Below are 26,855 nucleotides of genomic sequence, written 5' to 3'. Positions count from 1 at the left end.
TTTGCTCACATTGTATATAGACTTGTTTATACTGTATTATTGACTGTATGTCTGTTTTACTCCATGTGTAACTCTGTGTCGTTGTATCTGTCGAACTGCTTTGCTTTATCTTGGCCAGGTCGCAATTGTAAATGAGAACTTGTTCTCAACTTGCCTACCTGGTTAAATAAAGGTCAAATAAATAAATAAATAAATAAAACTGTTTAGAAATCACAGCACTTTTTGTACATAGTCCCGCCAATTTAGGGGACCAAAAGTATTGGGACAAATTCACTTGTACTCATATTAAAGTAGTAAAAATATAAGTATTTGGTGCTATATTCATAGCATGCAATGACAACATACAGCTTGTAACTCTACACATTTGTTGGATTCACCTTGTTTGGTTGTGTTTGAGATTATTTGATGCCCAATAGAAATTAATGGTAAATAGTATATTGTGTTATTTTGGAGTCAGTAAAGAACTAATTATTATTTACAATGATTCCCAACACCGGCCAAACCCAGACGATGCTGGGCCAATTGTGCGCTGCCCTATGGGACTCCAAATCATGGCCGGTTGTGATACAGCCTGGATTCGAACCAAGGTGTCTGTAGTGACACCTCAAGCACTGAGATGCAGTGCCTTAAACCGCTGCTTTCACTCTGGAGAACATGCATCCTGTTTGCAACAACACACTAAAGTAATACTGCAAAAAATGTGTTAAAGCAATTCATTTTTTGTCCTGAATGCAAAGTGTTATGTTTGGGGCAAATAAATGGATTGGAGTTAAGCACAGGCTAAATCCTAGAGGAAACCTGCTTCAGTCTGCTTTCCACCAGACACTGGGAGATTAATTCACCTTTCAGCAGGACAATAACTTAAAATACAAGACCAAATCTAAACTGGAGTTGCTTACCAAGAAGACAGTGAACGTTCCTGAGTGGCCAGTTTTGACTTATATCTGCACGAAAATCTATGGCAAGACCTGAAAATGGTTGTTTAGCAATGATCAACAACCAATTTGACAGAGCTTGAAGAATTTGAGAAGAATAATGGGCAAATGATGCACAATCCATGTGTGGAAAGCTCTTAGAGACTTACCCAGAAAGACTTACAGCTGTTATCATTGCCAAAGGTTATTCTAACATGTATTGACTCAGGGGGTAATGGAATTGAATTTATTCAATCAAGATATATTAGTGTCGTATTTTTCACTTTTTTTTTTATAAATGTTTGAATTTTTCTTCCACCTTGACATTAGAGTATTTTGTGTAGCTCATTGACAAAAAATTACAATTAAATCCATTTTAATCCCACTTTGTATGACAACAAAATGGGGGAAAAGTCTCGGGGTGTGAATACTTTCTGAAGCCACTGTAATCCTTTTAAGCTTCTCTGAGATACTCCCCGATACTGAGATGGACTAAAGAGAGTAGGTTTAGTCCTGCTGGGAGAGAGGAGTCGCTGTCTTTGTCCCACTGAAGCTTTCCAATAAGGGACAAATTCCATGTCTGAATCATCTACAGACCTTTCAAATACATTCTCAGTCAGGATGCACAATCCTCTGGTTTGGATAAGACTAAGACAAAATCTTTAGTTTGAGAAACAGAAATGGAGGGGTCTGCACAGCATGGATGATCCACATGAACAATAACCATGCAATCCCAACATCCTATTTAAGTTATCTTGAATCGGTACACATCACGAGATAATGGCAAACCTTTCTTTTCCTGAGCCTCCTCTAGACAATGTTGCTTCAACAAGCACAGTCAAAAAAACATAATTCAGGATGCATCATTCCTAAAGTGAAAAACAACAAGAGAAGCATCCCATTCTCTGTGCTGCTACCATGTTGTGTTTCTTTAAAAAAAACATGTTGCTACCATGTTGTTGTCATGTTGTGCTGCTACCATGCTGTGTCTACATGTGTTGCTGCCTTGCTATGTTGTTTTGTTGTCTTAGGTCTCTCTTTATGTAGTGTTGTCTCTCTTGTCGTGATGTGTGTTTTGTCCTATAATATATATATATATATATATATATATATATATATATATATATATATATATCAGTTAAGAATATGTCAGTTAAGAACAAATTCTTATTTACAATTACGGCCTACCAAAAGGCAAAAGGCCTAATGTGGGGACAGAGGCTGGGATACATTTAAAAAAAATATATATATATATTATTATACATTTTCTATCCCAGCCCCTGCAGGAGGCCTTTTGCCTTTTGGTAGGCCGTAATTGTAAATAAGAATTTGTTCTTAACTGACTTGCCTAGTTAAATAAAGGTTAAATAAAATAAAAAAATCTGTGTCCAAACCACTGCAGAATGTTACTCCAGTGTTGACCAGGGAGGTCAGCAGAGGTCAACAGATTACTGAGTCATCATTGTCTGCGGGTCTCAGCAGCAGATCGTCTTGGCCTGGGAGTTTTCCCAGGATTATCTATCAGTCCAACCAACCCCGAGCTGTCAGTGGAACCGTCACATAAACAGAATAGGCCTACTACATTTTAAACAAATTTCCAGCACATGTTAGCTAGATCACTTCAGGTGTGTTATCTTCCTTCTCTGATAGATACAATACCCTCCCCTTTCACTATTATAAAATATAACACACCTATATATTTTTTCTAGTGGTTAGAGCCTTGGGCCAGTAACTGAGAGGTTGCTGGATCGAATCGCCGAGCTGACAAGGTAAAAATCTGTCGTTCTGCCCCTGAGCAAGGCCGTTAACCCACTGTTCCCCGCACCAAAGACGTGGATTCAGAGTGGTTGGGTTAAATGCGGAAGACACATTTCAGCTGAATGCATTCAGTTGTACAACTGACTAGTTATCCCTCTTTCTATGAAGCAAGAGAAGGGGTGGACTACAGTTATTTTCATACAGCTGTCCTTTTGAATGATTTTAAAGGGAAATGTCAGAAAATGTGAGACTAAGTTTAGGTAGCTAGGATTTTGTCGTCAAATATTTTGGTGAAGGTCATTTTACTGTACAGTTACAGTTGATATACACTGTATGTCACATAATAAATATTGCACTAAGCGCACAGTATTTTAATTTATAGGGTTTGGTCTGAGCAATGTCGTCCTCTAGTGGCACCTTTCAATGACAACAGCCGATGTTATGTTTGAATCAGATGGCGTGTCAAGTGGAGATGAGTGAGAAGAATTGGATCACAGTGGAAAATGCAAAAGGAAATAAGAGAATTAAATTGCTAGTGGACTCGAGTAAATCCAAGCGTAGTTATGACAATTTTTAGGTCGGAGTAAAGGTTTTGGATCGACGTTGTTACCTGGGAGATCCGATTGAAGTCTATAGAAATTGTGGTTTGAGGTGGCGTCGATGAGAGTAACGAGAGGTGCGCACTTTCTTTGTGGTGTGTATCTTTGGAACAGAAGGAGCGTGCTCTGCGCCTCAAGAAGATATCGGATTGGAATGTGACGTGTGTGGCTTTTCGAAGCAGAGCGCATATCAAGGGTGTTATCTCTGGGGTGGCACTAGAAGTGAAATCAAAGGATATATGTGAAGAATTGGATCAAGTGGTTGGTGCACACCGACTGGCCCGCGTAGTAGAAGGCGCGAAGAAGCCCACTCCATCCATTCTATAGTTACAAATATATATATATATATATATATATATATATATATATGAAGTCTCTTCTCCCTTCACCCGTGTATTTTGATTTTATGTGATACCCTGTGAGAGCCTTCATGCCCAAAACCCACGCAGTGTGATAAATGCAAAATATTTGGTCACGTGTATGTAGATGAGCGGGGTATCGTATGCCAGCTGAGCCACATTTTTATTTGACCTTTATTTAACTAGGCAAGTCAGCGAAGAACAAATTCTTATTTACAATGACGGCCTTCCCCGGCCAAATCCTAACACGCTGGGCCAATTGTGCGGCACACTATGGGACTCCCAATTACGGCCAGTTGGGATACAGCCTGGAATCAAACCAGGGACTGTAGTGACGCCTCTAGCACTGCGATGCATTTCCTTAGACCACTGCGCCACTCGGGAGGCTTCTGTAATTGCGTTGGTGAACATGCACCCGAATTTCTGAAGTGTCCTGTTAGGGTGAAGGAGACTGAGGCGGTAAGAATATGGACTGTCCAGCATGTCCTATCCGGAGGCGGTGAGAAGAGTGGAAGAAATTAGTGAAGTTTAAGAAATAATGGTAATAGGAGTAGAGACACCAGAAAATATTAATTGTCAGAGGGATCCTGACATGTTGCATATTAAGAAGTTGGACTTTAGCGTTAATTGCATTGGCTATCATCTGCACAGGGCAAACAGAGGAAACCTAAGAAAATAGGTATTGTGAGTGCAGCTGAGCATTTTGTTTGGACTTGTGGGATTAAAAAATATTATATTTTTTACAGCAGAGGCATTACAAGGAATGCTGTCGATGAATGCTCCATCTTCACATGCACCCGAGCCTGTTTATGGATGGGATTTGAACTGTGACTGAAGGAGTGAGATGTTTTTTAAAATTTTGTATAGCCTCGTGTTCCCACCCCATCCCGCAATGAAATATATTTGGTTTCAATACCCGGTGCAGTAGATGGCGGCAATAGACCTACACCAATAGGTGTATTCTGCCAAACAACCTTAAAAAGAAGAAGAAGAAGAATATGACAGCGCAGCGGTTGTTATGGAGAAGCATTTCCCCCGAGGGCTGGAGAAACATTGGAGAGCTGGCGTTGGGGACAGAAAGCAGCTGATCGGTTTCAGACGGGCTGAGAACACGAGCTCGCGCTTCTGTCAGACTGAATGAACTCCATAGGTAAGCAACATGCTTTGTTTTTCATCGCCAATACATTTGAAAGTCGACATTTGAGCTACGCAAAGCAAACTTTTTACCGCGACTGAATGAGGTTAGGTAAGTGAGTTGTGTTAGCAGCCTAGCGATAGCTTGGTTTCCTAATTAATTTGCATGGAAGGCATTACAAAATGGCAATGACGCACAGGTTGGCCACGGAGAGCGAGCGGTATGTTTGATGTAGCAGGTCGTTTATGATAAGCGATGTAGAAACGTTTGCCGATGACCAAATTTAATTTAGTACGTCAGCTAACCAGCTGCATAGTTTTATGTGACTGGAGGATTAGATTTAGACTTTTGGCTGAACTAGACAGCTACCTAGCTACTTACTGCGTGTAGTGTAACCTGGCACCTAGCATGCTAGTCTCTTACCTGTAGCGTGCTAATTAAATCTGCTAACATCTACACACAGTCAAACAGATTTTTCATAATGATTTTGCTTGCTTACTATTCAAAGTTTGTAATGTATTGGTCAGTCATCAGACGTTTCCTGTTTATTTTAGGAGGATAACTTGTTACATGATTGTAGACAGTTGTTAACATGTAATATTCATGCAACAAGTTACTTGCATTTTTCAGTAGGCTAGCACTGCAAGACTGTTGTTTTGCCAGGTACCAAGTAAATAAGCATAGATAGATGTAGGGACTTTATAGGCCATTTTAATGCCTTACTTTAGAATAGAAATTCAAGTCTATTGCATTTATGTATCTTGTCCATGCGTTCTTTTCCAGGTCTGACTGTATGAAGTTTTGGTGTATTAAATTTGTGTGTGTCAAGGACCAACAGGATATCAGGCCTAGAATTTATGTTATAAGAATGAAAATGACAATCGCACTTTGCACCTTATGTTGGCTGTCCCTACACTTAATGTCCGTGCAGCAAACATTTATGATACTGGTCATAGTGGTTCCTATTTCCCTGGATTTGCATAAGTTAGCATTTGATTTTGTTTTCATGAAGAAACAGTCTATTGAAAGAGAGGAAGCAGGTCACATTTCTTATTGTACTTTAGAGAGATCTGGCAGACGAGAGGTAGAGGTTACACCTACTGCATGAACTTGAGTAGTGCACACTGCTGCACTCACATGCGTACACTCACATGTGTACACTATCAAAGATTCTGGAGATTAACACAATAGCTTAGGCCACATTGCAACATGGTACACACACTGGCCTATGTAAACTTCTGCTCTGTGGCTGACTGGTTTTTGGTTGACTTTAAATCTTGCTAACTCTTTTGAAAGAGGGTCTTGCCACTTTAAGGTCGTTATGTTGTCTGAACAATACAGACTTCATACAGCAAGGAGGGAGAACCATACCTAACCAAACGTCTTATCCAACCATAGGATAAACAATACTAGCTCCGCGTTTCTCTGCCTATCGATGTAGACCTAACTGCTGGGGACAATGTTCAGTTTTCAGAGGCGCCATATAGCCTTCACAAATCTGGCTGTCACTTATCCATCTCTAACTACTGTATAGCCTAATGATAAGACAGTGAGACAGTTGGGCTGATAAGCCTGGAAGGAGTTTATAACTACTGCACCCTGACTTTGACATTTCCTCTTCTTTTTTTGACACCTACTGAACGAAACCCATTAAAATATTGCCTTTGGGTTTGTCTCCCTCCTGCCTTCCCATTCCTCTTTACCTCCATCACTGTCTTTCCTCCACATCCTCTTGCCTTAATTTCCCTCTGCTCTCCCGTCTGTCTTCCTCGTCTGTCTTCCTCCGTCTGTCTTCCCCTGTAGCCTCAGAAGGCTGAGTGATTGTGTCTAACATGGCTAAAGGTCACTCCAGTCCACAACATGACAGGACTTCTGAAGTGTCATGTGTTAGTTGCTCATTAAACCATTTTAAAGCTGGGGATGGGGGGGGGGGGAGCCTTTCGGAAAATTGACCAGGAGATTAGACAACTGGGCAGTAGTTCAGGTGGCAGGATCATTCCAGAACACCATTGATTCAGCATTGTTAGCCTATATTAAAGCCAGGGATACAATGTACATTGGGTTGGTTCTTCCTGTCCTCTGATGGGACAGGAATGCTATTTAGGCCCAAGCTAAATCTAGCCAACATGTATGGTCAACTACCACTACCAATTGATATGTTGCTGGATTTATCATTATCGCCTATAAGGTTGCTTTAATCAGATTTCAAACCCATTTTTAGATTACATTTGTCTCCCTAACCAATACTTAGGCCTATTTGTTACTAAGCCTAGGCCTATGTGGAACACAGGTTCACAGTAATCCCTGTTTTTGGCCTATAAAGTCCCTTTGAATACCTTACTCTATAGGACTTACTCTGTAACTCATGTATGCACAAATGTGTAAGTCATTTGCTTTTTCTCTTGGGGACTAAACTACACAAAACAAATATTTTTGTGTGAGTATTCATAGTGAGGGCCAGTCACTGAGTGATTTGTTCCACAGAACCACCGGCCCTCCCTGTCCAGGCTGAGTCATTGACAAGGTGGCTCATGTTAAGTTCCAAGCATTCACCGACCAAACTCAAAGTACACTGATGATACATGAATGCAGATGAGCAAACTAGGCCACCCAGAAGCGTATAAGCTGGTAGGGTGTACTACTGAGGTAGAGAAGAGATTCAGCAACACATGGAGGACAATGGAATCAAATAAAAAGCTTCTTTATTTAAAAAAGTAGAACCAACCCATTTTGATTTTTGGCCTCCAGGGGTTTTTTCCACTCCTGCTGGTGATGCCCAACCTGACGCATTCCTATACTAACTTGAATACTTACTGGTTAGGGAGTAACATGTCAAACTTTCAGTAGGCCTACCTAGTGGCACCCATTTTTAAAAGGTATGATAAACTGTCATCTGCTTGCTGCCAGAAGACAGTTTGTTTTACTATCTGGAAGTATGCCTGGTTGCATATATGAACTGAGATCAAATCAAATTTATTTATATAGCCCTTCGTACATCAGCTGATATCTCAAAGTGCTGTACAGAAACCCAGCAGCAAGCAATGCAGGTGTAGAAGCACGGTGGCTAGGAAAAACTCCCTAGAAAGGCCAAAACCTAGGAAGAAACCTAGAGGAACCAGGCTATGTGGGGTGGCCAGTCCTCTTCTGGCTGTGCTGGGTGGAGATTATAACAGAACATGGCCAAGATGTTCATAAATGACCAGCATGGTCGTATAATAATAAGGCAGCACAGTTGAAACTGGAGCAGCAGCATGGCCAGGTGGACTGGGGACAGCAAGGAGTCATCATGTCAGGTAGTCCTGGGGCATGGTCCTAGGGCTCAGGTCCTCCGAGAGAGAGAAAGAGAGAATTAGAGAACGCACACTTAGATTCACACAGGACACCGAATAGGACAGGAGAGGTATTCCAGATATAACAAACTGACCCTAGCCCCCCGACACATAAACTACTGCAGCATAAATACCGGAGGCTGAGACAGGAGGGGTCAGGAGACACTGTGGCCCCATCCGAGGACACCCCCGGACAGGGCCAAACAGGAAGGATATAACCCCACCCACTCTGCCAAAGCACAGCCCCCCACACCACCAGATACAGATACAGTGGGGCAAAAAAGTATTTAGTCAGCCACCAATTGTGCAAGTTCTCCCACTTAAAAAGATGAGAGGCCTGTCATTTTCATCATAGGTACACTTCAACTATGACAGACAAATGAGAGAAAAAAAATCCAGAAAATTACATTGTAGGATTTTTTATGAATTTATTTTCAAATTATGGTGGAAAATAAGTATTTGGTCAATAACAAAAGTTTCTCAATACTTTGTTATATACCCTTTGTTGGCAATGACAGAGGTCAAACGTTTTCTGTAAGTCTTCACAAGGTTTTCACACACTGTTGCTGGTATTTTGGCCCATTCCTCCATGCAGATCTCCTCTAGAGCAGTGATGTTTTGGGGCTGTTGCTGGGCAACACGGACTTTCAACTCCCTCCAAAGAATTTCTATGGGGTTGAGATCTGGAGACTGGCTAGGCCACTCCAGGACCTTGAAATGCTTCTTACGAAGCCACTCCTTCATTGCCCGGGCGGTGTGTTTGGGATCATTGTCATGCTGAAAGACCCAGCCACGCTTCATCTTCAATGCCCTTGCTGATGGAAGGAGGTTTTCACTCAATCTCACGATACATGGCCCCATTCATTCTTTCCTTTACACGGATCAGTCATCCTGGTCCCTTTGCAGAAAAACAGCCCCAAAGCATGATGTTTCCACCCCCATGCTTCACAGTAGGTATGGTGTTCTTTGGATGCAACTCAGCATTCTTTGTCCTCCAAACACGACGAGTTGAGTTTTACCAAAAAGTTATATTTTGGTTTCATCTGACCATATGACATTCTCCCAATCTTCTTCTGGATCATCCAAATGCTCTCTAGCAAACTTCAGACGGGCATGGACATGTACTGGCTTAAGCAGGGGGACACGTCTGGCACTGCAGGATTTGAGTCCCTGGCGGCGTAGTGCGTTACTACCGGGGCGGCAGGGTAGCCTAGTGGTTAAAGTGTTGGACTGACAAAGTGAGCTGACAAGGTACAAATCTGTCGTTCTACCCCTGAACAGGCAGTTAGCCTAGGAACAGTGGGTTGTCATTGAAAATAAGAATTTGTTCTTAACTGACTTGCCTAGTTAAAAAAATAAAAATGGTAGGCTTTGTTACTTTGGTCCCAGCTCTCGGCATGTCATTCACTAGGTCCCGGGATATTTGCTCACCGTTCTTGTGATCATTTTGATCCCACGGGGTGAGATCTTGCGTGGAGCCCCAGATCGAGGGAGATTATCAGTGGTCTTGTATGTCTTCCATTTCCTAATAATTCCTCCCACAGTTGATTTATTCAAACCAAGCTGCTTACCTATTACAGATTCAGTCTTCCCAGCCTGGTGCAGGTCTACAATTTTGTTTCTGGTGTCCTTTGACAGCTCTTTGGTCTTGGCCATAGTGGAGTTTGGAGTGTGACTGTTTGAGGTTGTGGACAGGTGTCTTTTATACTGATGACAAGTTCAAACAGGTGCCATTAATACAGGTAACGAGTGGAGGACAGAGGGACCTCTTAAAGAAGAAGTGACAGGTCTGTGAGAGCCAGAAAGCTTGTTTGTAGGTGACCAAATACTTATTTTCCACCATAATTCACAAATAAATTCATTAAAAATCCTACAATGTGATTTTCTGGATTTTTTTTCTCAATTTGTCTGTCATAGTTGAAGTGTACCTATGATGAACATTACAGGCCTCTCATCTTTTTAAGTGGGAGAACTTGCACAATTGGTGGCTGACTAAATACTTTTTTGCCCCACTGTATACCTCATCAAGACCATAAGTGAACATTAAGCTTAGCCTATATAATCACACTTGTTCAATGAAACCTACACAAAGTGTCTAATTTCACCCTGGATAGCCAGTAGAATAGTCCTAGATATCAATTGATCAAATCAAATCTGACAAGGATAGGAAGAGAGCATGCTCATATTTCTGTGAATATAACAACCTGGTGGCTCATAAGTCATTTTGAAAGAGATAGTTGAATTACATAACAAACCATAGATATGATCTCAAGCCTCTCCCAGGGACAGGAAACATGTAGGCACATATCGCTGAACTTTGACCCTGTGTGTACACACAGTCCTTTATGGAGTTAGTTGCAGAGTGAGCTTTTAGGACGGAAGGACATCATTGCTCATCTGTTGTAGTTCAAATGCGACAAATAAAACAAACCAAGTCGCAGCCAGTCAGTCGAACAGCGAGCAAGTCTGGAACAGAGACAGAACAGTATATTTACAGTACTTTAGCCGAGCAGACAGGCCCACAGGAGATTCAGTTCAATAACAGCCACGGTGTCTTCTAAACTCAGAGAACATTAAAAAAAAGCAGTGAGAATGCACTCCTCGCTCTACTCCACCCTTAACCTCCCACCCCTGAACCTCACAGCTTGTTCTTGCCGAAGACTGGCTCCACCCCAACCCTCCACAGAAATTACTACCTGCAAGAAAGAGTGTGTGAGGGATGAGTGGCTATTAAAAGTCCCCACACAGCAGTTTTATATCAACCTCAAATTATTTCTGGGTAACAATTAAGAGCTTTACTTCAATAGATTTCCATTAAAATGGGCAAAAATGGCTTTTTAGCAAAACATATTTCTCAAGCAAGTATTTTGCCAGGACTGTCTGGGACTGGTGTTAGTGGGGGAAAACTGAAAACAAGTTGTTACTGGCAGAGGGGTTTGGAACTCGTTATTGGTCTATTAGCCAATTTAATGTATGGTGATGTTACCATGGAAACCTTCTGATTTGAAGTTCCTGTGTAGATTGTGTTTTCAACCAGCAACTATCAGGAAATAACACTGAACTAATGTACAGTGGGGCAAAAAAGTATTTAGTCAGCCACCAATTGTGCAAGATCTCCCACTTAAAAAGATGAGGCCTGTAATGTTCATCATAGGTACACTTCAACTGACAGACAAAATGAGAAAAAAAAATCCAGAAAATTACATTGTAGGATTTTTAATGAATTTATTTGCAAATTATGGTGGAAAATAAGTATTTGGTCACCTACAAACAAGCAAGAATTCTGGCTCTCACAGACCTGTAACTTCTTCTTTAAGAGGCTCCTCTGTCCTCCACTCATTACCTGTATTAATGGCACCTGTTTGAACTTGTTATCAGTATAAAAGACACCTGTCCACAACCTCAAACAGTCACACTCCAATCTCCACTATGGCCAAGACCAAAGAGCTGTCAAAGGACACCAGAAACAAAATTGTAGACCTGCACCAGGCTGGGAAGACTGAATCTGCAATAGGTAAGCAGCTTGGTTTGAAGAAATCAACTGTGGGAGCAATTATTAGGAAATGGAAGACATACCAGACCACTGATAATCTCCCTCGATCTGGGGCTCCACGCAAGAGCTCACCCCGTGGGGTCAAAATGATCACAAGAACAGTGAGCAAAAATCCCAGAACCACACGGGGGGACCTAGTGAATGACCTGCAGAGAGCTGGGACCAAAGTAACAAAGCCTACCATCACTAACACACTACGCCGCCAGGGACTCAAATCCTGCAGTGCCAGACGTGTCCCCCTGCTTAAGCCAGTACATGTCCATGCCCGTCTGAAGTTTGCTAGAGAGCATTTGGATGATCCAGAAGAAGATTGGGAGAATGTCATATGGTCAGATGAAACAAAAATAGCTCAATAACTCAATTTGTCGTGCTAGGAGGACAAAGAATGCTGAGTTGCATCCAAAGAACACCATACCTACTGTGAAGCATGGGGGTGGAAACATCATGCTTTGGGGCTGTTTTTCTGCAAAGGGACCAGGATGACTGATCCGTGTAAAGGAAAGAATGAATGGGGCCATGTATCGTGAGATTGAGTGAAAACCTCCTTCCATCAGCAAGGGCATTGAAGATGAAGCGTGGCTGGGTCTTTCAGCATGACAATGATCCCAAACACACCGCCCGGGCAATGAAGGAGTGGCTTCGTAAGAAGCATTTCAAGGTCCTGGAGTGGCCTAGCCAGTCTCCAGATCTCAACCCCATAGAAATTCTTTGGAGGGAGTTGAAAGTCCGTGTTGCCCAGCAACAGCCCCAAAACATCACTGCTCTAGAGGAGATCTGCATGGAGGAATGGGCCAAAATACCAGCAACAGTGTGTGAAAACCTTGTGAAGACTTACAGAAAACGTTTGACCTCTGTCATTGCCAACAAAGGGTATATAACAAAGTATTGAGAAACTTTTGTTATTGACCAAATACTTATTTTCCACCATAATTTGAAAATAAATTCATAAAAAATCCTACAATGTAATTTTCTGGATTTTTTTTCTCTCATTTGTCTGTCATAGTTGAAGTGTACCTATGATGAAAATGACAGGCCTCATCTTTTTAAGTGGGAGAACTTGCACAATTGGTGGCTGACTAAATAGTTTTTTGCCCCACTGTAATGATAACCCCCTTCACCTCTTATCTCCATGTTGATTGACAGCATTACTGGGAGAACTGTCAGCCAAAGACCGTGAGATTAGGCAGGAAGGGGAAGTTAGCGGTTTTGTGATTTAGGCCAACATAACGTGCAAAGATGTAGACATGCAGACACATGCACTTCTGTCAGGCTCACACAGATCAGTGTTCACTCTGCAACTGAACAGGCTTGTGACTTTCAGCAGTACAGAGGGGCACAAAGATGGGTGATGACACGCATGCATAGAAAGTGATTAAATCCCTGGTTCACATGGTGTGTGTTCCTAGTGCGAACAGCAAACACAGTAAACCGGTTTTATGAACAAGGTTGTGGGATTGAGGACAAACGCATAGACATGAAGACCAGTAGTTCTCATGTCTACATCACTGTTTTCAATGCAAAAAGTTCATTTAAAATATAGGCATACAACTGGTGTGGTGCTGTATTTTGTAAATGCTGATTGCGGTTTTATTTCGGTGGCATTGTGGTTTGTTTTTAAATAGTTTATAGTGCTTTCTTCTGCTCCTAAAGTAAAGTCCCTAAAGGGATTGTGGGGGACATGGCCTCTATCCATTCCTCTTCCAAATCTCCTTAAGTGTCTGTAAAGGATGAGTCTTCTCTCTCCGTGTTCACTGTGGTGGGGAAGTAGGCCTTGAAGGGTTACGCTACTTAATGCTCACTGATTACAAACTGTTCTGTGGTGTGTGGACACTAGACCGCCACAGTTGACTGGTTTACCATGGTGATTTAGCCTGTTAGCCTATGCGTCAGCAGCTGGTTTGTGTGTATATGGCTGCTTAGTCAGTCTGTAGGTGCTGTTGAAGGAAGAACAAGTAGGTAGGAAACCGTTCAGTTCTCTGGGGGGGGGGGCCCTGGCCTGTATGCTGCAGTAACTATATTTGAATAGGAATAACAGTATGCTGTGTGTTTCATGTGCCCTGACCGGGACACTTTATTAGTGTGTGAGGGTGAGTAAACATTCTGAATCCAAGGAAATCCTTACACTGTGGTCTGGGCGCTGACAATGGCCAGGTCATCCTAAATATAGTTTGTGGCCACAGTGACAAAAGTGTCCCTAAAGCAAGTCTACTTATTATGAAGTGTCTTGCCATCTGCAGAGGAGGGTGTCAGGAACAGCTTGTCTTCATACTGACAGATCTTTGATGTATTGTCCTCGTCCACCCCTCAGGTAGACCTCAGTTTGGAGTTGTTTCCCTGGTCCTGCCTGCTATCTCGGTCTCCCTGAGTGGGTCTAGTTGACCTTCCTCTCAGCGACTCACAGGCCAGGCTAAATAATGGATGAGGTGCCTGGAAAGAGCGTCTGGCGTGTATGGGCCGGGACGATACCAGTATCGCGATACGAGTTAGTATCGTGGCAAGGAAACAAAAAAACAAAGCTGATTTAACGTCTTTAGGAGAACAGCCCTAATGTTGGAAACAAACATCATTATGTCGTCATCCAGAGTCACATGTATTTATTTTCTAAACTACAGTACAATATGTTACATACAGCAGGTTATTAAAGGGACAATGAGTGAGGTCTGCTTCATGTTTACATTTTTGCCACTGAACTATTGTGATACTGGTATCATCACGTCTCTACTACTTCATTAATTTAATCTGTTATTGTGTGTGTGTGAAATTAGTTATGGTTCAGTTTCGAGGCAATTATCAACTGGGCAGGGCACCTTCAACTGTCGGGAGGAGGAGGGGAGCAGGCCCTACCAGTCGGGGCGGCAGCAGGGGAAAACCATTCAAAAAATGACATGTCCTCCTAATACAGAAAATATTGCGAAACTGGTGTGAGATGCTACATACCTGGATAAACAGGGAGGACAGCCAGAAGGGCCACTGCTAGCCTAGCACTTAGCACCCAAACACATGTCAAGTACTATAACCCAACTAATTACCACCCAACAACATCCCTCCCTGATCCGTCCTCTCACACTAACCAACCACAGAGCGTGCTGTGCTGAAGCCGAGATGGTGCTGCGCAGGGCAGGCAGGGTGTGTCAATCATTAATGAATGGCATCCCATCTCCGGTTTCCTCAGGCAGGGAGGGAGAGTGGGACTGGTTCAAGATTGTGTACATTACGGTAACAGTGAACTCTCTCTCTGTCTCCAGGTGTCAGGGGAGGGAGGTAGAATGTTATGTATTCTCAGCAGCACAATGGATCCTTGAGACGCCTTGATGCCGGACTCTTCCTGGTTTCTGAAGCACCACCTGCACTGGCCTATTACAGGACTAGAAGACTGACAAGAGATCCAATCCCATGCAGCCCCCACCTCTGACCAACCTCTGCCCTTCCATTCTCTCGTACTATTGCACTCTGAATTAAGGATCTGTGCAGTATTAGTTCAAATGTCTTTATTTAAAAAATGTTTTTACCTCATTGATATATATATATATATATCAATTTTTTTTATTTTTATATACCGGGCCCTCACGATACAATACTTAGGCGCCGATATGTACTGTGTTTCTCATGATTCTATAGTTATTGTGATTTGATACTGTGATTTTATTGGCATTTGATGTTCCAAACATCTCACCACATGTCGGCTGCAGAGAGTCTCTAGAGAAAGCATGATAAAATGAGTTTTGATCATTCATGGAAATAAGTGCTGAGAACATGTTGGCTCATTATTTAAGAAGAAGATGGAGAACAAGTTATAGGATGGCGAGTGCTAGTTAACGCTTCCTGGCAAGAAAAATAAATTACAAATCGAAAGTGCCGATTTTATAATGGAACTATATCGATTTATAATATATTTTTTAGCGGCGATATGGATTTAAGGACTGAAATATGGTTCAAAGTTATTTTTCTTCACTTGCTACTGCTAAAATCCAGAACCAGATCAGACCAGTGAAACAGGACAACAGAGGGGGGAGGGGGTGGGCATTGGTGTGGCATGGCGGAGCACGGCGAGCTGCTCGGTGAGATGGCCACGATTGGGCGTCTGAGCGCCACGGAGCGCTTGAAGCATGCCCAGAAGCGGCGCGCCCAGCAGCTAAAAGGCTGGGCCCAGATGGACAAGGACATGGCCCGCGGTGCGGGCAAGGCCGGCCAGAAAAGCAACAAGAAGGGGCGCACGCGCAGGGTGGTCTTCCCCAACAACATCACTCTGCTGGAGGCTGCAGCCCGCAATGACCTGGAGGAGGGTGAGTCAGTCAGCACACCACTATGGGACGGTTTCAGAAACCAAATTTGTAATTTTTTATTTTTTATTTTTTTTAAGCCTAGTCTTGGGTTAAAAAAGCATGCTCAGTGGAGAATCTCTTCATTAAAAGTGCTTTTAAATCCAGGATTAGGTTTAGGATAATCCATGTCTGGGAAACGGGCCATAGAGGTTTTATTCTACCAAAGGAATTCCCACTATCCCTTAGAAAAGCCTGTAGTTAACACTCACTGTTTTTCATGGCTGCTGTTCTTCAAAGTAACATGAATAGTGGCAGGGCAGTTGCACAGCACGACCGCTCTATAAACACAAGTTACACAAGAAATCATTCATGCATATTTTACGTGAGACGCATCATACTTTTAGGCTTATCAGAACGGGCGTTTGGTTTCAATGGTGCTATTGTTAGCACACCTGATTATGGCTAATTATAGCGGAAACTTAAACTTTTGATTGCGTTGCAAGAGCAGAGGTTATCTGAAATGTATACAACAGGTGGGTCAAATCCTGCATTCTGATTGGTTAAAACCACATTCCAGACGATTCCACCGGCTAAAGCAATGACTCTGTAACACATTAGTGTTCCATTTCACTGTGAAATCCACTGTCTCATCAGCCCAGCAGGCAATTCCTAAAAATTGATCTCCACTGTAAAACTCATCTAGACATTATTTCCTCTTTTTTTAAGACATGTATATTGTGTGGATTGTTTATTGTTAGATGTTACTGCACTGTTGGCGCTAGGAGCACAAGCATTTCCCTACACCCGCAATAACATCTGCTAAATATGTGTATGCGACCAATAAAATTTGATTTGAAGACTAGTATTTGGTTTCCAACTGCAGAGATTTGCATAAACCTTGCTGTGCCTCTCGACTCGGTCCTAACAACACCGTTCCAATATCCTCCAAACACCGGCTTCTCGGGCAATATCACTTAACTAAGATTCATAGTGTGACTTACTGGAGTTCTAGTGAATAATGGCCATGTGTTTCTCTGCAGTGAGGGAGCTGCTGAACGGTGGAGTCAGTCCAGATCTGTACAACGAGGACGGACTCACTGCCCTTCACCAGGTACACACACACACACAGTCCGACGTCTGCCCGCTTGGTCACCCTGTGTGTGTGTTTCATGTTTAGTGTGGTTCTCAACACTAAGTACTGTCTGTGTGGGGTGTCACTCTAAAATCACAGTTTATGTAAACACTGTAGAATGTTTTCACACTGCTTCTAGAGCTAGACATGTAACTGCCGCTCTGCTTTGGGCTGGCTCTTACATTCCTAGACCGTTGGGAAGGATAGATTGTGACCCCCCCCCCCCTTCATAGCACTACTGGGATGTTTGGAATTGTCTACCAACACACCAACAAGAAAAGACACTGCTCTCCTTAGAAGTAAAACATGTACATGTTAGCCCCCCCCCCCCCCCCCCCCCCCCCCCACACACACACACACACTGTAAATGTGTAAGAGTGGCACTAGAGAGCACAGTGCTCTCTTTATAGTCATGAAGTATTTCTTCCCTCCAGACAAAATGCAATGTGTTTACTTAGTAAAAGGCTGGAGGCCTGAACCTGTGCAAATTCAGTTTACTCTGCAGTTGACCGTAAACCCGTGTGTGTGTGTGTGTGTGTGTGTGTGTTATGCCCGTTGTGTGTGTCTGCGTTCCCCCTGCAGTGCTGTATTGATGACTTTGTGGAGCTGGTACAGTGTCTTTTGGATGCCGGGGCCAGTGTGAACGCCTGTGACAGTGAGCTGTGGACGCCGCTTCACGCTGCTGCCACCTGTGGACACACAGACCTGGTGCAGCTCCTCGTGCAGTCGTGAGTCACAAACACCTCAACACGACACACTAATCTACACAGTTACAATGTACTGTGCAGAATGCGGAGGGCTTTAAAATGTACAAATAGTTTTGACCCATTCCTCTGGGTGAAGTTCAACAACTTCTTCCCTTTCTTCAGACACTATTGTAGAGTTCAGACATCCTTATCATTTCCAAGTAGGCTGTGATAACGATGTGTGTGCTTCTGGTGTAACGTTCTGCTTGTCTGTGTGCAGTGGAGCAGAGCTGCTGGCTGTCAACGCTGATGGCAACATGCCCTATGACCTTTGTGAGGACGAGGCCACTCTGGAGCTGCTAGAGATGGTCATGGCAGAGCAGGGTCAGTAGGGAGACTAAAAACTAATCTGTTATTTTTTTTATTTTTTGCCCTCCCCCAGACTCATCCTCTCTTCACATTTCTAACCATACACTCACCCTCTCACCATGGCTACAGCCCTTAGCCACAACCCTGTAACCATAGCTACAGTTGAAGTTGTAAATTTACATACACCTTAGCCAAATACATTTAAACTCAGTTTTTTCACAATTTCTAACATTTAATCCTAGTACAAAGTCCATGTTTTAGGCCAGTTAGGATCCCCATTTATATCAGCTTTAATTTATTTCATCACATTCCCAGTGGGACAGAAGTTTACATACTAATTGAGTATTTGGTAGCATTGCCTTTAAATTGTTTAACTTGGGTCAAACATTTTGGGTAGCCTTCCACAAGCTTCCCACGATAATTTGGGCCCATTCCTCCTGACAGAGCTGGTGTAACTGAGTCAGTTTGTAGGCCTCCTTGCTCACACGCTTTTTCAGTTCTGCCCACAAATTTTCTATAGGATTGAGGTCAGGGCTTTGTGATGGCCACTCCAATACCTTGACTTTGTTGTCCTTAAGACATTTTGCCACAACTTTGGAAATATGCTTGGGGTCATTGTCCATTTGGAAGACCCATTTGCGACCAAGCTTTAACTTCCTGACTGATGTCTTGAGACGTTGCTTCAATATATCCACATAATTTTCCATCCTCATGATGCCATACATTTTTTTTGTGAAGTGCAGCAGTTCCTCTTGCAGCAAAGCACCCCCACAACATGATGCTGCCACCTGCGTGCTTCACATTTGGGATGGTGTTCTTCGGCTTGCAAGCATCCCCCGTTTGTACAGATGAACGTGGTACCTTCATGCGCTTGGAAATTGCTCCCAAGGATGAACCAGACTTGTGGAGGTCTACAATTATTTTTTCTGAGGACTTTGCTGATTTTCTTTGGATTTTTCCATGATGTCAAGCAAAGAGGCACTAAGTTTGAAGGTAGGCCATGAAATACATCCACAGGTACACCTCCAATTGACTCAAATGATGTCAATTAGCCTATCAGAAGCTTCTGAAGCCATGACATCATTTTTCTTGAATTTCCCAAGCTGTTTAAAAGCACAGTCAACTTAGTGTATGTAAACTTCTGACCCACTGAAATGGTCATACAGTGAATAATAAGAGAAACAATCTGTCTGTAAACAATTGCTGTAAAAATGACTTGTGTCATGCACAAAGTAGATGTCCTAACCGACTTGCCAACACTATAGTTTGTTAACAAGACATTTGTGGAGTGGTTGAAAAACGAATTTTAGTGACTCCAATCTAAGTGTATGTAAACGTCCGACTTCAACTGTACCTGGAAGTTTCAATCCCCTCTACGAGCCTTACTTAAACCCAGTCCATGTCAAATCAACAATAGTCTGTGTGGAAGTGTGGAAGAACTCACACTTGCTGTGTGTCTGTGCAGGTATAACCCAGGACCGTATAAACCGGTGTCGTGGGGCTAAGGAGATGAATATGCTCACAGATCTTCGAGTGCTGGTTCAGAATGGAGCGGACCTGAATGCTCAGGATGACAACGGGGCCACGCTGGTGAGACACTCACATTCAAATAGATGTTTTTAATTTTTTAATTCTTCCCCTCTAATCAGGGACTGATTTTAGATTTGGGTACAATTCATTATCAGGTAGAACAGAAAACCAGCAGTACTCTGAACCTCATGGTTTTGGATTTGAATACCCCTGCTGTAACCCTGAAAACATACCTGGCTGGGGAGAAAACATACCTGGCTGGGGAGAAAACATACCTGGCTGGGGAGAAAACATACCTGGCTGGGGAGAAAACATACCTGGCTGGGGAGATTTTCTAGTCTTGTATTATGATCATATCTTCACCACTGGGACGAAAGGTTGACTAACAATTCCCCTCCAGCTGCACATAGCGGCGGCTAACGGCTACTTGTTGGTGGGGGAGCTGCTACTGGAGCACCGGGCCAAGGTGGAGCAGAAGGACACGGACGGCTGGACACCACTCCACGCCGCCTCCTGCTGGGGACAGGTCAGTATTGTAGCACTCCGAGAACAGGCTAGAACGAAGCCCCCTTTCTCAACGGTCATGTTATGCTAAATGGCTGGCTCACTGACCTGAACGTACTGGCGTGTCTGTTTCCCTAGATTCTGATGGTGGAGCAGCTGGTGGCTCATGGGGCCAGTCTCAACACCAAGTCTGTCCTGGAAGAGACGCCGCTGGGTAACAACATCACATGTTTACATTTGAGTCATTTAGCAGACGCTCTTAACCAGAGAGACTTCAGATAGCTAGGTGGGACAACCACATATCACAGGCAGAGAAAGTACACCTTTCCTCAATAACGTAGCTGTCAGTAGTCAGAGCTAGAAGTGGGGGTCAAGTGCTGGTAATTTAGATTTTATTTTTTACATCCTGTAGTTAGACTGTGGGGATGTGATGGGCAATGACACAGAACCCTTGTATAGGTTGACTTATTACCTGTTATCTTGATAGATAATAGTCCTCAAATCAAATGTTACACACAGCATCACCATGTATCAAAATGTAAGCCTGAATGGGGAAGGATTCGACAGAAATGTCTTCTGCATTTACCCCTCTGAATCAGAGAGGTGCGGGGAGCTGCCTTAATGGACGTCATCGGCGCCCAGGGAGCAGTTGTTGTTGGGGGTTAACTGTATGGGGAGGACATGTCCTGACTCCGTTGTGTTTTCTGTCTGTGGTAGATGTGTGTGCTGACGAGGAGGTGAGAGTCAAGCTGATGGAGCTGAAGCACAAACACGACGCAATCATGAAGAGTCATGACCGACACAAGGGCACCTTGCAGAGACGAGCCTCCAGCACTGGCAGCAGAGGGTGAGTGGGGAGGGGGGGTTGAACAATAGAGAGGATTAGTTCAAGGTTTAAAGATGGAAGGTTAAGAGCAGATGAGGGTTTTGTTAAGACACAGGCAAAGCCTCAGCCTCTTGTCAGTTTGTAGCTGTGTCTACAGTGTCTGTCGCCCCCTGTCTGAGCAGTAAGGTGGTGCGGCGTGTGAGCGTCAACGAGCGTTCCAGCCTGTACCGGCGGGAGCACCACAAGGAGGCCATGGTGTGGCAGGAGAGAGGCCGGCAGGCCGAGCCGCAGGACGACGACGAGGACAGACAGACGGACAACGAGCTCCACCATCACGTTGCCATGGTGAGTTGTACTGTTACTTCTGTCATAGCAACAACACCAGGACAAACTGCTACCATGTTCATTTGACATTGAGAATAGAGGATATGATTCAGAGTTGATAGGTGAATGTGTCCTATTTACTCTGTTGCTCTGGCTTTCTCAGGCTGCAGGTACCATGTCGAGGCTGGAGAATGAGGAGGGAGCGGAGAGGAAGTCTAGTCTGGGGAACGGTGGGACGCCCCTTGCCCTCTCGGCGTCTGTCCCAGGGGAGCAGTGGAGTAGAGGCCGGATGGACCGCAGTGCCTCCTACCAGCTGAGCCCTGCCTCAGGGTCTGGGGGGGAAAGGGACAACATGACCCTGGAGAAATCCCACCAGACTCTAGCGGACCTGAAACGCCAGCGGGCTGCGGCCAAGCTCAACAAGTACCCCGCCCCACCTCTACTCCCTCCCTCAGAGGAGGAGCCTCCCTCTCCCACCACTCTGCAGGAGGTGACCCCCTCCCGAGCCGCCCAGGAGACCCCCAGCACAGAGGTGGCCTTTCCCAGCGCTGTGTACTTCACTCCAGCCAGTGGGGACCCGCCCCTGCTCAAACTACGAGCCCCGGAGGAGGACACATCCAACAACACCAAGGAGCCCTGCTGTGGAATCATGTAGAGACACACAAACACTCCCAATCCACAATGTAGAGACACACAAACACTCCCAAGCCACAATGTAGAGACACACAAACACTTCCAAGCCACAATGTAGAGACACACAAACACTTCCAAGCCACAATGTAGAGACACACAAACACTCCCAAAGCCACAATGTAGAGACACACAAACACTCCCAAGCACCCACTGCCTGACTGGAAATGAGGGATGTGTAACACTCCTATGTGACAAACCGATTTCAAGTCAAAACACTACGGTGACCACCAGATATACTTTTTAAGGATTCATTGCAGTTTGCTTCATTCTAAGCATATTATTTGGTTCCGTCAATATGCCGTTGAATGTTTGGTCTTAACTCCATTTTAGTAAATGTAGTAGTACATTTTATCTTCTTGCACAGATTTATTTTAAACCCTCCTTCCTGAAAAATGTCAAACATTTAATATATGAGCATTTAACGTAATGTTCCTCATTGCTCCTCTGAGGGTGTGGCCAGAGGGGTCTATTTGGATCTCAGGAGACCTTATGTGGCCACCTGGTGGCTTTTTAGGCTGTGTGTAGAGACTTACAGATACCAGTATTACTCTTGCAATAGCACTGAGTACTTTCCTCTTAAGTCCCTTTTTTCATGTGTGTTTGGGGCAGTTCAATAAGAGTTCTCACACAGGATGTATCAAGCACATACTATATGAATTGGTCATCTGACTTCAGTGAGTAAGCTGTGCTTATTCAAAGCAGAAAAGGGGCAAGAGCAGAATGAACCAAACCTGATTATTATGCTTTTTTTCAAGCTGATATTTGGACCAATTAATGATTTTTCCTACTTATGATTGACTGAACATGATTTGAGATGTGCACTGTAACTTGATGTGCACTTTTGATTGAAGGGAAGCACGGATTATGATCGAGAGTGAGGCGATTTCCTAAAGTGATTGATACAAAAGGGTACATGATAGCATTTATTGATCTGACAGTGCAACCTGAAAGTATTCAGACCCCTTGACTTTTTTTCCTAATTTTGTTTCATTACAGCCTTATTCTAGTTTTTTTCCTCCCTCAATCTACACACACTACCCCATAATGACAAAGCGAATTTATAAAAAAAATAAAAAAAACATTTACACAAGTATTCAGACCCTTTTACTCAGTACTTTTTTGAAGCACCTTTGGCAGCGATTACAGCTTCGAGTCTTGGGTATGACGCTACAATGTCATGCTTCAACATAAGGATGGTATTGGCCAGGTGTTGAGCAGTGCCTGGTTTCCTCCAGACGTGACGCTTGGCTTTCAGGCCAAAAGTTCAATCTTGTTTTCATCAGACCAGAAAATGTTGTTTCTCCTGGTCTGAGTCCTTTAAGTGCCTTTTGGCAAACTCCAAGCGGCCTGTCATGTGCCTTTTACTAAGGATTGGCTTCCATCTGGCCACTCTACCATAAAGGCCAGATTGGCGGAGTGCTGCAGAGCTGGTTGTTCTCCCATCTCCATAGAGGAACTCTGGAGCTCTGTCAGAGTGATCATCAGGTTCTTGGTCACCTCTTTGACCAAGGCCCTTCTCCCCTTGATTGCTCAGTTTGGCAGGGCGGCCAGCACTAGGAAGAGTGTTCCAAACTTCTTCCATTTAAGAGTGATTGAGCCCACTGTGTTCTTGGGGACCTTCAACGCTGTGGAAATGTTTTTGTACCCTTCCCAGATTTGTGCCTTGACACAATCCTGTCTACTGACAATTCATTCGACCTCATGGCTTGATTTTAGCTCTGACATGCACTGTCAACTGTGGGACCTTAGACAGCTGTGTGTGCTTTTCCAAGTCATGTCCAATTAATTGAATTTACCACAGGTAAACTCGAAAAACCTGTTTTCGCTTTGTCATTATGGGGTATTGAGTGTAGATTGATGAGGGAAAATGTTTACATAAGGCTGTAACAAAATATACAAAGTTAAGGGGTCTGCATTCTTTCCCAATTCACTGTATTTGTTTTCCAGACACACCAGTCTGTCTGACAGGGTACAGAATTGGGATTGTTTTTGAGAAGTTTATTTTTCTCGTTGGTTTGAATTTGTATCACATTTAAGTGTAGACAAGTGCTTATTGCCCTACCTTTCTCCTGATCAGCATTCATCACTGTTATTAAAATGATTTAATGAACAAAAAAATAATCTGTTCAAGTGCACTAAGAAAATTGTACATTTTAATAAGTCTAAGATGCAATTTGTTAACAAGTTGTTTTTTGTTTTTTCCTAAATGATTGTAAGAGATTCTTATATTTAAATGAAGGTGTTTTTGTCATGATGTTCAATGTTCCTCCTCAGGATGACAACTTTCTCTAGGCATTTCTATTTGAACACTTTCTATACTCTGTGCTCAGTGGCTACAGTAGGTTGTCCTTAACCATTCCTTCACAACAAACCTTCCTAGAAACCAGGATCTACCTTGTTTTCTATACATTTCTGTCAGGGGCGGCAGGGTAGCCTAGTGGTTAGAGCGTTGTACTAGTAACCGCAAGGTTGCAAGTTCAAACCCCAGAGCTGACAAGGTAAAAATCTGTCGTTCTGCCCCTGAACAGGCAGTTAACCCACTGTTCCTAGGCCGTCATTGAAAATAAGAATTTGTTCTTAACTGACTGCCTGGTTAAATAAAGGTCAAATAAAATAAAAGGTGTTGTGATGACCCCTTCATTTAATTTAGACAATCTTGTTTAACCTCGTCAGTGTGATGGTTTATCAACAGTAAGTGCACAGGAGGTTGGTGGCACCTCAATTGGCACAGGCTCGTGGTAATGGCTGGAGCGGAATCGGTGGAATGGTATCAAATACATGGTTTCTATGTGTTTGATGGTATTCCATTCGCTCTGTTCCAGCCATTATTATGAGCCGTTCTCACCTCCGCAGCCTCCACTGTTCTGTAGGGTTGGCGAAGTGAAAAATATACTGAACAAAAATATAAATGCAACATGTAAAGTGTTGGTCCCATGTTTCATAAAAGATTCCAGAAATGTTCCATATGCAAAAAAAAAGTTTATTTCTCGCTAAATGTTGTGCGCAAATTTGTTTACATTGCTGTTAGTGAGCTTTTCTCCTATGCCAAGATAATCCATCCACCTGACAGGTGTGGCATATCAAGAAGCTGATTAAACAGCATGATCATGACACAGGTGCACCTTGTGCTGGGCACATTTAAAGGATGTCTCAAGTTTGTGGGAATGTGCAATTGGCATGTTGACTGCAGAAAATGACCAGAGCTGTTGCCAGAGAATTTCATGTTAATTTCTCTACCATAAGCCACCTCCAACGTTATTTTGGAGAACTTGTTAGTACGTCCAACCGGCCATTTTAATTATTTTTTTGTATGAGACATGGGCTTAGAGTACTTGTGTAGACATTGTCACTTATTTGTATACGTTGGGAGTCAGGTGGACAGTCATGCTTGCTCTCTTAAAGCGGCAATCCTTAACTGAAGCTTTAAGTGTTCTCACTGCCACAGTTTCAGTAAAAAGCTGAGGGATGAGGCTGAAGAAATGCAACCACTCTCAAACCATCGACTACGCTATGGATGCATGGACCATCCATGATATCAAAATGATCGTTTTAACCAATTTCTTTTGGCTATACAGTTTACTTTGTTTACAAACATTGGAGTAAAACAAGCTTATATTTTGGGTTCTGATAAGATATGACAGTTGAACTAAGCTCACGGGGCATTTATACGTTATATTCTTCAAGAATCAATGGGTACTTATTCATCAGTCCAAAAAATGTATGTAGTAACTAAGGAATGCCTCTAATAGATATACCGTTGAAGTGGGAAGTTTACATACACCTTAGCCAAATACATTTAAACTCAGTTTTTCACAATTCCTTACATTTAATCCAAGTAAAACAATTCTGTCTTAGGTCAGTTAGCATCACCACTTTATTTTAAGAATGTGAAATGTCTGAATAATAGTAGAGTGATTTATTTCAGCTTTTTTTTAAATCACATTCCCAGTGGGACAGAAGTTGACATGCACTCAATTTAGTATTTGGTAGCATTGCCTTAAAATTGTTTAACTTGGGTCAAACATTTCGGGTACCTTCCACAAGCTTCTGACAATAAGTTGGGTGAATTTTGGCCCATTCCTCATTACAGAGCTGGTGTAACTGAGTCATGTTTGTAGGCCTCCTTGCTCGCACATGCTTTTTCAGTTCTGCCCACACATTTGTCCGGGATTGAGGTCAGGGCTTTGTGATGGCCACTCTAATACCTTGACTTTGTTGTCCTTCAGCCATTTTATGTCGATATAGGACTTGTTTTACTGTGGATATAGATACTTTTGTACCTGTTTCCTCCAGCATCTTCACAAGGTCCTTTGCTGTTGTTCTGGGATTGATTTGCACTTTTCCCACCAAAGTACGTTCATCTCTAGGAGACAGAATGCATCTCCTTCCTGAGCGGTATGACAGCTGCGTGGTCCATGGTGTTTATACTTGCGTACTATTGTTTGATGAACGTGGTGCCTTCAGGCGTTTGGAAATTGCTCCCAGGGATGAAACAGACTTGTAGAGGTCTGCAGTTTTTTTTTCTGAGGTCTTGGCTGATTTCTTTTAATTTTCCCATGACGTCAAGCAGAGGCACTAAGTTTGAAGATAGGCCTTGAAATCCACAGGTACACCTCCAATTGACTCAAATGATGTCAATTAGCCTATCAGAATCTTCTAAAGCCATGACATTTTCTGGAAATTTCCAAGCTGTTTAAAGGCACAGTCAACTTAGTGTATGTAAACTTCTGACCCACTGGAATTGTGATACATTGAAATATAAGTGAAATAATATGTAAACAATTGTTGGAAAAATGACTTGTGTCATGCACAAAGTAGATGTCCTAACTGACAAAACTATAGTTTGTTAACAAGAAATTTGTGGAGTGGTCGAAAAACTAGT

General features: G+C 43.1%; 1 protein-coding gene across 1 annotated transcript; it reads left to right on the top strand.

The window, feature by feature from the left end:
* The first annotated feature begins 3,124 nt into the window (after window positions 1–3,124).
* Window positions 3,125–24,622, top strand: LOC109909844 (protein phosphatase 1 regulatory subunit 16A). Its single transcript, XM_020508899.2, has 11 exons — window positions 3,125–4,780; window positions 14,893–15,930; window positions 16,950–17,020; window positions 17,624–17,769; window positions 18,008–18,111; window positions 19,562–19,686; window positions 20,027–20,152; window positions 20,269–20,344; window positions 20,848–20,977; window positions 21,139–21,301; window positions 21,444–24,622. The coding sequence occupies exons 2-11, from the start codon at window positions 15,681–15,683 to the stop codon at window positions 21,933–21,935; spliced, it is 1,683 nt and encodes a 560-aa protein (XP_020364488.1). The 5' UTR covers window positions 3,125–4,780; window positions 14,893–15,680; the 3' UTR covers window positions 21,936–24,622.
* Window positions 24,623–26,855: the final 2,233 nt, after the last annotated feature.

This window comes from Oncorhynchus kisutch, linkage group LG18 (assembly GCF_002021735.2).
Source record: "Oncorhynchus kisutch isolate 150728-3 linkage group LG18, Okis_V2, whole genome shotgun sequence".
Lineage (NCBI taxonomy): Eukaryota > Metazoa > Chordata > Actinopteri > Salmoniformes > Salmonidae > Oncorhynchus > Oncorhynchus kisutch.
This window is presented reverse-complemented; position numbering and strand designations above follow the sequence as displayed.

Bases quoted from the DNA above. Each gene is read 5' to 3' on its own strand.
- LOC109909844 (XM_020508899.2), top strand. From the start codon at position 15,681: ATGGCGGAGCACGGCGAGCTGCTCGGTGAGATGGCCACGATTGGGCGT. The intron at 19,687-20,026 runs GTGAGACACTCA...ATTCCCCTCCAG, and splicing joins ATGACAACGGGGCCACGCTG to CTGCACATAGCGGCGGCTAA. The intron at 20,345-20,847 runs GTAACAACATCA...TGTCTGTGGTAG, and splicing joins CCTGGAAGAGACGCCGCTGG to ATGTGTGTGCTGACGAGGAG.